Source organism: Myxocyprinus asiaticus, chromosome 21 (genome assembly GCF_019703515.2).
Source record: "Myxocyprinus asiaticus isolate MX2 ecotype Aquarium Trade chromosome 21, UBuf_Myxa_2, whole genome shotgun sequence".
Taxonomy (NCBI): Eukaryota; Metazoa; Chordata; class Actinopteri; order Cypriniformes; family Catostomidae; genus Myxocyprinus; species Myxocyprinus asiaticus.
The window spans coordinates 21,382,437-21,396,190 of record NC_059364.1 but is presented as its reverse complement, the minus strand read 5'-3'; the positions used below and the strand labels follow the sequence as shown (position 1 = coordinate 21,396,190).

At 39.8% G+C, this 13,754-nt stretch overlaps 1 protein-coding gene across 2 annotated transcripts in view; it reads right to left on the bottom strand.

Annotated features, from left to right (window-relative positions):
- The window catches only part of LOC127411840 (coiled-coil domain-containing protein 85A-like), a 54,387-nt gene extending 40,633 nt beyond the window's left edge, over window positions 1-13,754 (bottom strand). For both annotated transcript variants that reach the window (XM_051647657.1, XM_051647658.1), the window contains exons 1-2: window positions 13,115-13,754; window positions 11,461-12,436 (exon numbers count right to left, since the gene is read on the bottom strand). In XM_051647657.1, the coding sequence (XP_051503617.1) occupies window positions 11,461-12,436; window positions 13,115-13,348 (1,210 nt within the window). In that variant the 5' untranslated portion in view covers window positions 13,349-13,754. The remainder of the gene's footprint in view (window positions 1-11,460; window positions 12,437-13,114) is intronic.

The window sequence follows — 13,754 nt, the reverse complement described above, 5'->3', positions numbered from 1 at the left end:
CTGCATTTCCACGAAATATGAATAGTAGCTGCTGCAGCAGCTTGGTGAAGAATGTAACAATTGCGACGGAAGAGCTTATCTAATGAGGGCAAATGCTTTGCGCAGAGTAGTGTGTCATCCAAAACTGTCGCATGGATCTGTCGTGGGTAAGTGGGTTGAGCCAAATGCTGAAGGAATCATCACAGCATGGATGTAAGCAGCTGTATATATATATACGCTTAATGTGACTGTTTGGATTAAATGAACATGCTCATGTCGAACTTTGTTATGAAACTGCATTTAGGTGGAAAGGTATGCAGTTTTGCCTTCAATAGATTTTGCACTAACTATGGCCTTCTCTCAGTACACCATTGAAACTGTAAGCAGCACGCTGCTCTCTGAAGCCGATACGTGAGAGTCCAACCGCCTTTTTCTGCCTATGCTTTGAAATGTGAACCGGCTGTGAGAGCCAAGAGCAAAAGTGCAGTGCTTTCACCATAAAAAATAGCTTCACCTCTCTTCTTGTCTTGCTCTCTCTCTCTCTCAATCCATCTCACACTTTTCAGTTATATAACACAGCAATCTATTCCTGCCCATACCACAATATACAAAACTTCTAGTCAGCAGCAAACATAAACATGCGCACAAAAATAAAGGCAAATGGAAAATGACAGTAAAAAAAAATCCATATATTTCCCAAATCGATAGTGGATGACTTCCCAAAAATATAGCAAATAGAGACAAGGAAAGGTTTAACTTCTTTACTTGACTTCAGAATTTTAATTGTAAAGTGGTTTGTGAAGACTATTACACTCTTGGTGATGGATCTCAGAGTAGCTGCATATTTGATTTTTGACAGAAATGAAAATGTGGCTTTGAGGGAAAGACTTATAGTCTCTTCAATGGTCTGTACAGTTGTTTAAATTGGTGTTGATCGTTAAGCTGACAAAACATTGGAAAAACATCTTACATCCTACAGTATGTAGTTAAAAATTCACATTTTGTGTTTCACAGAAGAAAGAAACTCATGGGTTTAGAGCAACATTAAGGTGAGTAAATAATGACTTAACTCTATATATTTTGGGTGAACTATTCCTTTAAGCAGCTTGGGAAGGAGCATCCAAAACACAACACATGCCGATGACCTGTAATGCTAATTAGTAAGCATAGATAGTTGCAGTCAAAAAAGTTTTATCCATAACATTAAGAGGTTTTATCTGTAAGCAGGTCATCATATATAATTCAGTGAAGTGAAGTGACAGCAGTTACGCTGTCCCAGCATAAGAATCCTGCCTACACCTGCCCCACATTGCTGTCCTGCTAATACCATCCCACTGATGTTTATTTCCTACCTGCTGGTCTCGTACTCATCTCCCATCCTTCCCTGCCAGTATAAACTTTTCAAGACAACCATGAGCTTCGATGTAAAGCTATGATATATGCTACAAGTCAGTGTGATTTCATAACTTTTTAAAGGTCAAATTTCTTTCCTGGAATGCCCCTTGAATTCAAACTTGTGCGGAAATCCTCAACTCGATTTCGCCAAGATGCAGGTGCATGATGTCACGCAGACATGTCGGCACTCAGGGAGATGTATAAAGTTTATGATAAACATTAATATTCAAGCAAATAAAAAGCATCAATGAGTCAGAGCTCCTATATTACATAATAACAAAACATGTTAATCTAATGTTTGCAGAGACAGATGTTAAAAGCAAGGAAAATTACACTCTCTTTTGATAATGGTTTGCTTGTAGAACAAATCCAAGCATTGCATAGCATTGTTTATCCTCCACAATTTGGTTGCTAAGAAATTTGGTTGAAAGTCAAACACCTGCAAAGCTAACAGGAGTACTGCACATTTGTTTCCTTATACGTCATCTTCCGAGCATCGGGGAATGGAATAACTTTATGATCGGAGATCAGAGATATCAAGTCGGAATATCCCACATCCGACTTTGAATGGAATGCAGCATTACAATCGAATACTTATAATCAATGTCTACAAGTCAATAGTTTTATATTGTACCATTGTTCTTGATTTGTATTGGGAATCGTAGTTCATTCCTTCATTAAATATACAGTATATATATATATATATATATATATATATATATATTTAGTGTAAAATACAATATATTTGAACACCTGTACACCTACTTATTCATGTGATTATCTAATCAGCCAATCATGTAGCAGCAGTGTAATGCATAAAATCATACAGATATGGGTCAGGAGCTTCAGTTGAAGTTCACATCAACCATCAGAATGGGGAAAAAATGTGATCTCAGTGATTTCGACAGTGGCATGATTGTTGGTGCCAGATGGGCTGGTTTGAGTATTTCTGTAACTGCGGATCTCTTGGGATTTTCACGCACAACATTCTCTAGAGTTTACTCAGAATGGTGCCAAAAACAAAAACAAAAAACATCCAGTGAGCAGCAGTTCTGTCAGATGGAAACGTCTTGTTGATGAGAGAGGTCAACAGAGAATGGCCAGACTGATTCGAGCTGATAGAAAGGCTACGGTAACTCAGATAAACCCTCTGTATAATTGTAGTGAGCAGAATAGCATCTCAGAATGCAGAACAAATCGAACCTTGAGGTGGATGGGCTACAACAGCATAAGATCATGTCAGCCACTTTATTAGGACCATAGTGTTCCTAATAAAGTGTTCAGTGAGTGTATGTGAGTTGTCTGAGAGTGCAGAGAGGCTGACTCTATTACATAATTCACAATGCTACATGGGAGTGGGCAGTCACTTCTGAGTCATTGTTTTCAAGTCAATAGATCAATAGTTGTTTTGGATTCAATTTCATAATTCGCAATGCATGGGATGCAAAGTTAATTGCTTAGTAAAAGACATTAAGAACACAGTGTTGTACTTTTTTGCTATGTTTGAAATATTGTGATTCTGATCTTATTTGAATGGTTCAAATTGAGGAATGTTTTTAAATTACCTGTGCGAAAATGAATGGGAAAAATACCTCTCAAAGCAAGGCCTCTGAAAGAAATGAGTGACCACTGTCACACTCTGTAGCCAATCCATGCATTCATCCTGATGTCTTTATTCTTAAGTCAGTGATTCCTGTTTAATATTCACTGTTAACTGAGATATATCACATATGCTCAGTGGGGAACAGTGCTACCTGACTGCAGTGACTTACAATACTGTGTGATTGCCCTTCATCTGCATGCAAAACACTGACTTACCTACACAGTGACCTAAGTCACACCCAAACACAAACACAAGCCACTAATACACTCCTCTGTCATTGCCAAAGGTCAACAGAGTATGATAAAGATGTGTGTGAACACATTCCCACTAACCAGACAATGTTTTCTGCTCGAAAAGGATCCCATTTTCTCAGCATTTCCAATGCGAGCATTTTACCAGAGGTTCTCAGAAACCATTTTAAGACCTTTATAACAGCGAGCCATCAACTTGACAGCCTCTCCCTCTCGCCATGAATGTTTTTTTCGACTTCTTTAGAACAGGATAATGGTGGGTTGAATCTGGCCCCTCAAGCTGTGAGCTGGCTGTGAGCTCTTGGAGGACTATGACCATAGATTAGGTAAAAGCCCTGCAGGTGCCCTGACCACTGTACGCCCTCGTGTTCCTTCTCTCTATGGTAGCAATCAATGGTTTCTACCTTATGCCTGAAGACAGCAGGGTGATGAACAGGGTTTCTGAGTAAAGAGCAGGCTCAGCCCTCTCAGCATGAATTATATAATCTCACTATGCTGCTGGGCAGTACAGAGGCGAGAATTGGTAGAGATGGCACAGGGTATCATTTGGAACAAAAGGCTTTTGTTGGCACATCTTCCAAGGAATGGGAGAGATCAAGAGCTATAATTGAGATGAATAATGTATATCATTTTCACTGACATTTAATGAATTAAACTATTACTGGGAGATACTGGCTGCAGTAACCATGAAGTTGACAATGCATGTTCTACAAAGACACTTTTTTACAGAGGCCACTGTCACAGTCAGGATAACAACACAGATGAGTGGAAGTAACTGAACTCACTCATACAGAACAGAAAACATCCACATGCATGATTAAACTTGAATGGAAGAAAGATTTATTTCAATGTGAGATAATGGCATATTTTTCTATCAGATCTCAATGAAAGAATATTAATGCATAGGTGAAAACATACACAGGGGAACTGGACTAAGAGAAAAGTTGCATTAACAGCCAGTCTAAAGGACACTTTGGAGGCCTTATTCTTTCTCCTCCTCTGCACCTGAACATGTTACTCCTGTTACAAGGGGGGGGGGGGGGGGCAGAAATGAATAGAAGATTCCTCTAACACTGGCTATGCTTACCCTTATCACCAAACACCAAATCTTTTCCAAACCGAAAAGTTATAGGAATACAATGAAATTTACTGCACACGCCATTGTCATTCCTAACTGCAATTTAGAAACTGTAAATTAAAATGGAGGGAAATTATACTCAATAGATCTTAGTTAGGTTAGGCACCAAATTTAATATTTAATTAAATTTGAGAAGTGGAGTCTGTTTAAGGGGTTGTACTGATGTGTACCTTGGTGCTGATTCTTCAGCCACCAAAACATAAAAACCAGATCTTCAAAAATTTCCACTGGACAAAAATCTCTGGAAAACATAAGTTGTGAAAATCAGACGTTACTTTGAATCTTACAGGGATAGTCCACCCAAAAATGAAATTCTGTCATTATTTAATCACCCTCATGTCATTCCAAACCTGAATGACAATAGGAGACATCAGGCAGTATTTTAGTCTCAGTCACCATTCACTTTAATTAACATAATATAATGGAAGTGAATGGTGACTGAGGCTAACATTCTGCCTAACATTTCCTTTTGTGCTTCACAGAAGAAAGAAAGTCATACAGGTTTGGAATAACTTAAAGGTGAGTACATTTTCATTTTTGGGTGAACTATCCCTTTAAAACAATCAAATCTATTAATCGGACTGTCCTCGTATCTCTCACAGCCTTGTTTTCGTTTGCATCACATTATATATTGCATCTACCCTGACTAAGGTCCATACTAGAGGTGTTAAGGCAAGACATATAGGCAAGGAGCTGACCCATAATCTATTCCACGTGTCTTAAATTCAAAGTTTCTCCTTCCGACACAGTAGCAAAAACCCTGAATCAATTGCAGACTTTGTAGCTCTCCACTTCTCAGAATGTGTACACCTATTTAGCCCCAGAACTCTTCTCATCAGCTGCATTTTCTACACTGCATGCAGCACATTGAAATTATTGTGTGCCAAACGCTGCATGAAAACTAATAGATTATGGAATTAGCAACCACACAAACTGATCACAGGGGAAATAAATTGCTGTCTGTTTAGCACACAGCTTAGCAGGATTTAAATTTTTCATTAAACCATAAAACAAGCAGACAGTCATTAATTATAGCAGAGCATTCAAGATCAGTCATTGGCCAGGTCCCAAAGAGCTGAGTAGATTTACTTTATTATGGAGCTTCTGAGAAATATTTCCAAATTGTTACACAACCCCAGCTCCATAGCAAGAGAGAAAAAAACAGCCATCTGATGCCAGTCCCAATCACCACCAGACCTTTTATCTCATGAGAAATGAAAGAAACAGAAATTAAATTCCCCTTAAATGTCAAGGCAAGCAATTAGAAATACATTGCCCGTTTCAACTCAGAGTAGCTCAGATTCCAAATTAAATTACTGCAAAGGGCCAAAACCATGTACTGCCACATCAGCCTGAAACTATGACAAAAGCCCACAAAGCGTGAAGCATGAACAGCCAGCAGGGCTTGTTCTGTGTAACATTACCAATGCAAATGCAGCTGAGCTACAGCATTATTCATTATTTACACAACACGTTGACAGACGGTCTGATTGACAGACAGTATGATTTGCCATCTGGCTCTGAGGAACACTCAGACAGATGTCCCCTATGAAGGAGATTTACAGGGCAGCTATAGGTATAGAGCTACATTTAGGAAGAGGTTGGTCAAGGTCAAAAGCAGTGTCCTCTGTGGGATAGCAGGTCATACTGTTGGCTCTCGCTATGGCTTTGGAAGCTGTGAGAAGGGGACAGAGAAAGGATATGATACAAGCAGGGGTTAAATTGGGGCGGAACGATCCTCCAATTCAAAGTAGAAGAAAAAATATTGGAAGTTTGTTCATCACTTCATTCTATGTCCTGCAGGCAGGCTTGCAAAGAAATGTAAGTATGAGTGGTATAAAAAGGCAATCATGGTTCTTATCAAACTTTAAATACTGTATCAATTATGCATAATGTTGATTACCACAAAAATTTATTTTGACTCATTCCTCGTTTATTTAAAAAAAAGTAAAAATCTCAGTTACAGTAAGACACCTACAATGGAAGCAAATGGGGTCAGTCCATAAACATAAAAATACACACAGTTTTAAAAGTATTTCCACAAGATGTAAACATTATACATGTTAACATTATTTTAGTGTGATAAAATCAGGGATTTACCTGTGTTACGCCATTTACCAGATAACAGGGTTTTCTGGCATTAAAGGAATAGTTCATCCAAAAATGAAAATTATCTAATCATTTACTCACCCTCATACCATCCCAGATGTGTATGACTGTCTTTCTTCTGGAGAACACAAACAAAGATTTTTAGAAGAATATCTCAGATCTGTAAAATGCAAGTGAATGGGTGCCAAATTTTTGAAGCTCCAAAAAGCCAATTTAGCCATCATAAAAGTAATCCATATGACTGCATTGGATTAATTAATGTCTTCTGAAGTGAAATGCTAGGTGTGTGTAAGAAATAGATCAATATTTACAACTTTTTTACAAAAAATTTTTAGTTTCCGGCCAGCTCATTGGCATGGGTGGAGTTCAAACTGCCTTTCGCGTGGCGTAAGCCTCATTTGCATAGATATTCATGAGTAGATACCTAATTAGCAGCTGTTCCTATGGACCGCAACATTGTTTCCACACAAAAGCAGTTTATGCAGCGGTCTGAGCAAGGAGCTCGGTCTGAGGCATCTCCTCCATTCACTTGCATTCAAACCGATTCAATCAGCTCTCCTTGTTGTCCGTTCCAAGATGGCACTAAAATATTATACACATATAATGTTTACGTCTTGTGGCTATACTTTTGAAACAGTGTGTATTTGTACATAATGTGTATACACTGGTCCCATTCACTTCCATTGTAAGTGCCTAACTGTAACCACGTTTTTTGCAATTTCTGGTAAATAAACGAGGGACAAGTCAATAAAATGTGTTGTCGTTATCAACATTATGCCACAAATGTTGTAGATTTAGCTTACCTTAAATTGAATCCTTGAATTAACACTTGAATCCTTTAAGTGTTAATACCAAAGACTTTCCCCTAAGTTCTAAGTTCTACAATTTAGGCATGTTTAAAAGCAAATGACTTATAGAAGTCATTCACAGATCACATAACTTGCTTCACTTTGAACTCTTCAATCAGACTCCTTGCAGCTGTTACTTTACTGATATAGCTTAATGGCTGTTGCAAATGAACTAGAACTATAGAGGGGCTGGATCAAAAAAGCCAAAAATATGAGCATTATAGGGGACCACAGGACACACCCCAGGAAGGGAGGAGAAAAAGAGAAATCCGACTGTAAAAACCTTCTTACGGAATAATCCAGGCTGGCTGGCCATGACCAACAGGGATAAACTGTAATTCCCTACTCAGAATACGAGCATGTGATTTTGATAAAGAACAGAGTTGCATGAAGAGAGGGCAGTATAAAAACCTTTACTGTTTGATTAACCAATAATTGGATCTGGAATTGGAAAATAAAATTTTAATTGGATCTGCAACATTAGGAAAAAGAGTCTTGGTCTGGAAAGATAATGGAAAAACACAAATGGAAATTCAGAATGTGTGTCTCAAGCACAGCAAATGATTTATAGGGAAATAGAGAGTACAATTGTTTATTCAATGTTCGTTTGCTGGATGTGTCGAAAGACATGAAGGTGCAGAAAGATGGATCTCAGTACAGGCTGTCTGGTACAAAGCTTGCATACAAGTCCTTTGTGCACTCAGAGAGAAAAACACCACATCACGTCCCATAGGAAAATAAATAAATCTTTTTAATATTTTAGTTGTTTCTTCTAGACAGCAGTGAGATTAAACAGAGAATAAATTGAGACTTTTTCTGAGGTCTCCTGCTCCTCAGATTTTTCTACTGAGAAAAAGACCCCAATAATCTTGCATGCATCTTCTGCTAAGTTTCAGAAGAGATTTCAACAATGTCTAAGTCTGCAATCAAAAATTACAGAATGCATTATGTACTCAAAATATTTCTCATTAAATTCTCCTAAAATCAAATCATCTATGCAATCCATATTAATTGAATAGCTCTATACTTTTGATTGTATTTAAACACATACATTGTGTCTATTTTCATTTCTCCTAAGGAATTTACAGTATATAATGAAATATAATGAAAGTGTATTTAGGCTAACATTCTGACTAATATTTCCTTTTGTGTTCCACATATATGGGTTTATAACAACATGTGGGTTTGGAAAAACATAAGAGTGAATACATTTTATTTTAGGGTAAACTTTCCCTTTAAGTCTCCTGAGCTCTGAAATGGCAACATCTGAGCAATAAAAATTTCCTCTGAGAAAAGGCAAACTCAACAATTTTACCATACCAGTCTATACCAGAATTTCACTTACAACTGTCCTGCATCAAAATAACAGCACTCTTACTAGTTGTGTAACTCTTTTTAAAGCATTCATGCCTGTCTTTTAGGTCAGTGAGCTCAGGTGTTAAATAGCAGCTGTTATTTTCCTATTAAACGCATCGTAAGGTAAACAGCACACAGCTTCAAGATGTGTCCCACGGCTCTGGCAAGCCACACAGCTCAGCACTTTTCCTCTCAAAGAAATCATTAGCAGCCTATATAGCGGGAGAAAATTTTATACATCAGGAAGAGAGCCTGGTATTCTTCCCCTTTGTTCTGCATACATTCACATTCTTACAGTTTGTCCTCCAATAATGTTCACTGCAGCCTTTTTGACCAGACAGTTTTGACTATCAAAGCTATAAACTATCTATTCAAAGCAAACTGCTAATCTAAATTCATACAATTGGTTTTCTTTACATTTTCTTTGAAATTGTTCTCACAGGATAAATTAGCTTAGGTTAATATGAGGCTACATTGTTGATTTTGTCAGACTAAAAGGGATACACATCCCTAAACATGGTTTCTATCAAATCAAACTTCACTACTGGCATACAGCACCTAAAACTTGAATTTTCAGAACTCCAACTGAAATCCTTCAGAAACTACAGGCAAAATTAAAGTGATGCTTTAATTATGTACAAAGTTACAAGACCCTGCTGTGATCTGTGCCAGCACCTTGTGGTGTGTGTGTGTGTGGGCAGGTTTAAGTGGTTTACGAGGACTTTTTTTAGGTTACAAACTGGTAATTACAATGGTATTATGCTAAAAATGTGGTTTATGAGGACATTTCTAGTGGCCCCATAATTTAAATCGCTTAAAAATAAAACCATACTAAATGATGTTTTATTGAAAATGTAAAAATGCAGAAAGTTTTTTGTGAGGTTTAGGGGTAGGGTTAGGGGATAGAATCTATAGTTTGTACAATACAAAAATCATTATGTCTATGGAGAGTCCTCATAATGATAGCTGCACCAACATGTGTGTGTGTGTGTGTGTGGGGGGGGGGGGGGGGGGCAGGTTTAAGTGGTTTACTAGGACTTTTTTTTAGGTTACAAACTGGTAATTACAAGAGTATTTTTGCTATAAATGTGGTTTATAAGGACATTCTAGTGTCCCCATAATTCAAATCGCTTAAAAAATATACTAAACGATGTTTTATTGAAAATGAAAAATGCAGAAAGTTTTTTGTGAGGGTTAGGTTTAGGGGATAGAATCTATAGTTTGTACAATATAACAATCATTATGTCTATGGAGAGTCCTCATAATGATAGCTGTACCAACAGTGTGTGTGTGTGTGTGTGTGTGTGTGTGTGTCTGTATCTGTCCAGGTATTCCCTACGTTGTGGGGACCAAATGTCCCCACAAGGATAGTAAAACCTGATATTTTTTACATTGTGGGGACAATCAGTCAGTCCCCATGAGGAAAACAGCTTATAAATCATACTAAATTATGTTTTTTGAAAATGTGAAAATGCAGAAAGTTTTCTGTGAGGGTTAGGTTTAGGGGTAGGGTTGGGGTTAGGGGATAGAATATAAAGTTTGTTCAGAATAAAAATCATTATGTCTATGGAGAGTCCTCATAAAACATGAAAACCCAACATGTGTGTGTGTGTGTGTGTGTGTGTGTGTGTGTGTGTGTGTTGTTTACAAGGACAATTTTTTGGGTTACAAACTGGTAATTACTAGGGTATTATGCTATAAATGTGGTTTATGAGGACATTTCTAGTGTCCCCATAATGTAAATAGCTTAAAAACATACTAAACTATGTTTTTTTGAAAATGTGAAAATGCAGAAAGTTTTTGTGAGGGTTAGGTTTAGGGGTAGGGTTAGGGTTAGGGGATAGAATCTATAGTTCATACAGTATAAAAATCATTATGTCTATGGAAAGTCCTCATAATGATAGGTAGACCAACATGTGTGTGTGTGTGTGTGTGTGTGTGTGTGTGTGTGTGTGTGTGTGTGTGTGTGTGTGTGTGTTCAAGAACACATTTTTGCTTCTGCTTATTTATGCAGATGTAAACACAGTTGTATGTGATTATGTGTGGGTGTGTGTTTGTGTAATTCAAGAGTATATATGTGTTGCAGCACTCAGCTTAAGCACTTCATATACAATAGACACTCACAGTGTTATCTATACATGATAAGAAGATCATTGTGAAGTCTGCATTGTAAATGGAGTTGAGAGAACATAAGAAAAGGGTCAATAAATAAATAGGAGTCTCAACACTGCTCTTGTTCCAGCTCTGCTGACTCATACTTTGCCACTCCACTCACCTGGGTGCATATGGCAAATAAGTGGTGTCCACTCCTGGTCCTGCTGGGCTGCACTGTCTTCTGGCTTTTGTTGGGCCTCTGAGTATTTTGGTCTTTCACTGATAAGTGTTCCCTCAGCTGGGTTCCAGAGCTTAAAACAATGGTTTCGGAGGCACAGGTACAGAGGCATAAATGACAGGAAGCAGCTAAAGCCTGCTAAAATCATGGTCCAAGAGGACCAAGACTGGACACCACCGACCTTTACCAAAGATGAGATGTTCTGCTCTAGTCAGACACTAAAGTCCCTGCTCTATCTCCTCAATGCCTCTCCTGAACTGAGCAAAGACAAACTGAACTAAATGCACATCATAGCTGGCTGAATTGGCTGGAAATTGTGCTTTGCTTGCAAATGATGCCCTCCATGATGAAGAATGACCATCCCCTCTGCATGTGGTGTATTCAAATGAAACTCCATGTATGTCACTGTGGGTGCTACAGCAGGCTCCAGTTGGACCCACTGTTCATACCGGTATAGATGCTCCGGTGATGAGGCGACATCTCCTCTCCCCCTGTCCTCTTCTGTGTTACCTCTCGGCCCGGGCTGCCAAACTTGCCGTGTTCGTGGCTGCCGCCATACTGATGCCTTAACATCTCAGGGCTTCCAGATATGATACGGCCCTTCTGTAGGTGTTCTGGCATCCCTGATAGACTCTGTTTGGGCTCTGGACTCCCACACACACTACCCATGCTCACCCTGTGCTTCTGGAAAAGGTCGGGGCTGCCGGGCGGTTGAGAGGACACCAGCAAGTGTTTCGAGAATTGCTCTGGACTGCCTCTAGACAGGCTCTTGCCGAGTTTCTCTGGACTGAGCCCCCGTAGGCCCTTATGGTCTGGACTGGAGAAGGACCCGCAGCGAGACCTGCATACCTGGGGAAAGGTATGCGCTGTATACTCCTGGCTGGTGCTATGCCTGCGGCCTGCGTGCTCGGGACCTAATGCCTCCTCCCCTGTGCCTGGTTTATATAGGTGGTCAGGACTGCCTCCAGCTGGGCCACCCAACAGCTGCTCTTTATGTGTGAGATGGTCAGGACTGTTGGTGCTGCCCGCGCTGGAGGTACTGCTCCCATCACCTACATCCCTCAGTAGTCCAGGCCCAGGTCCGCTGGCATGAGACAGGCTGCTCTGGCTATCAATTGAATTCCTGCAGCCGGCTGGTCCCCCGGTGCCTGCTGACCCACCAGTGGATAAGCCCTTCTCTTCATCCAGCATGAGGCACAGCTCTCTCAGTTCTAGGTTCTCCCTCACCACTTCCTCCTGCCTCTGTTCTAGCTCTTTCAGCTTCTGCAGGTACAATGTCACTTCCTTACGCATGATTCCTGCACTATACCGGCCCAGGCGCTGCCACTCCCTCGACACCTTCTTCCCTTTCTGCCGATCGTCATCCAGAAAGCAGCAGAGATCTCGTAGCTCCTGGTTGTCCTCCTGGAGCTTCTGATTCACCTCCTGGAACAATAAAATCTATGATTCAACACTGATGTGCAAGCAAGGCTAGAGTGACTGATGAAAGTAAAGTAAGCAAGCACTGGCAACAATGTAGTGCAGTGGTGGACAGAGTCCACAAAACAGAGACACTAACACACTCAGTTTTTTCTAGTATTGTGCACTGCATCAGAGCAGCAGCCTTTCAGACAGTACAGTTAAAAAAAAAATGTATTGTACATTTGTCCATGTTAATGAACTGCATAAAGAATATATAAAAGAGACATTTAATTCTCATTATTTCCCTTAATATTATTTCAGAATCCTTTCGCACTATATATACATTGCAATATCACAAGGGATAATATTTTAAGTATTAAATAATATAAGTTTAAATAATTTTAGCAGAATGTTAATTTAGGAGGGTATGATGGCATCTCATAAAATCTATCACTTTTTTCCCCTAAATGGTTAATTATGATAATAAATTATAATTTTAGCAATATAAAAGATGTATGGCTCAAAATTCTTGAGAAATTTGTAGAAATTACATCTAGCTAGACATTAAATAACAGTGCGTTTTGGGGATTTCTTAGAAGGCCAAATGTTTTCAGAGATAACCACTGAAAGGCATGGCAAATGACTGCAAGATAAAAGCTCTATTCGCCAACAACCTGAAACGGTTAACCAGGCTCCTCTTACCTTCAGACCCCGTATCTCGTTCAGGTGCTGCTGAAACCTGCGGTTCACCTCTCGGATGAGATTGCTGTGGTCCACTATCACGCTCATCTTCTCGGCTTCGGCTTTCCGCAGCCGGCGCACCAGATCTTCCTTGCTCCATTTCAGAAGCTCCTCATCCGTAAGTTTGGAGAGGTCCTCTGACGGACCTTCTGCGCACTTGGACATGGTTGACTGAGGCTGGATGGGCTTTTCCATTCTCCTGAGCAACTTATCGAAGTCCTGGGCTATGAAACAAATCGCAGACAAGCCGCTAAAATCCTTCGTTGGCACTTTTCCGAAATCCTCCTTGTTATCATCAAATGCTTGAGATTAAAATTTTAAAGATCACTGTTCTGCCCATGTTGTCCCCTTTGAAGAAAAGGATGCAGCCCTTGAATGCCGGCAAATACTTCTCCCCGTTATGTACTTACAGTATGGATGGAACCTCTGTCTCTATGGAAGAGACTGTGGTTCTTTCCGTCTGTCCGTAAGCATGCTGTCCACGTCAGTGCGGTGCTGAACCTGTGCACGTTGTCCGCACGCATGGAGGAGTGCGCACGGCTGGTGCTACAGTGCGTAGGGTGCGTGACAGCAGACCTTCAAACTGGTGGACTGGCTGAGT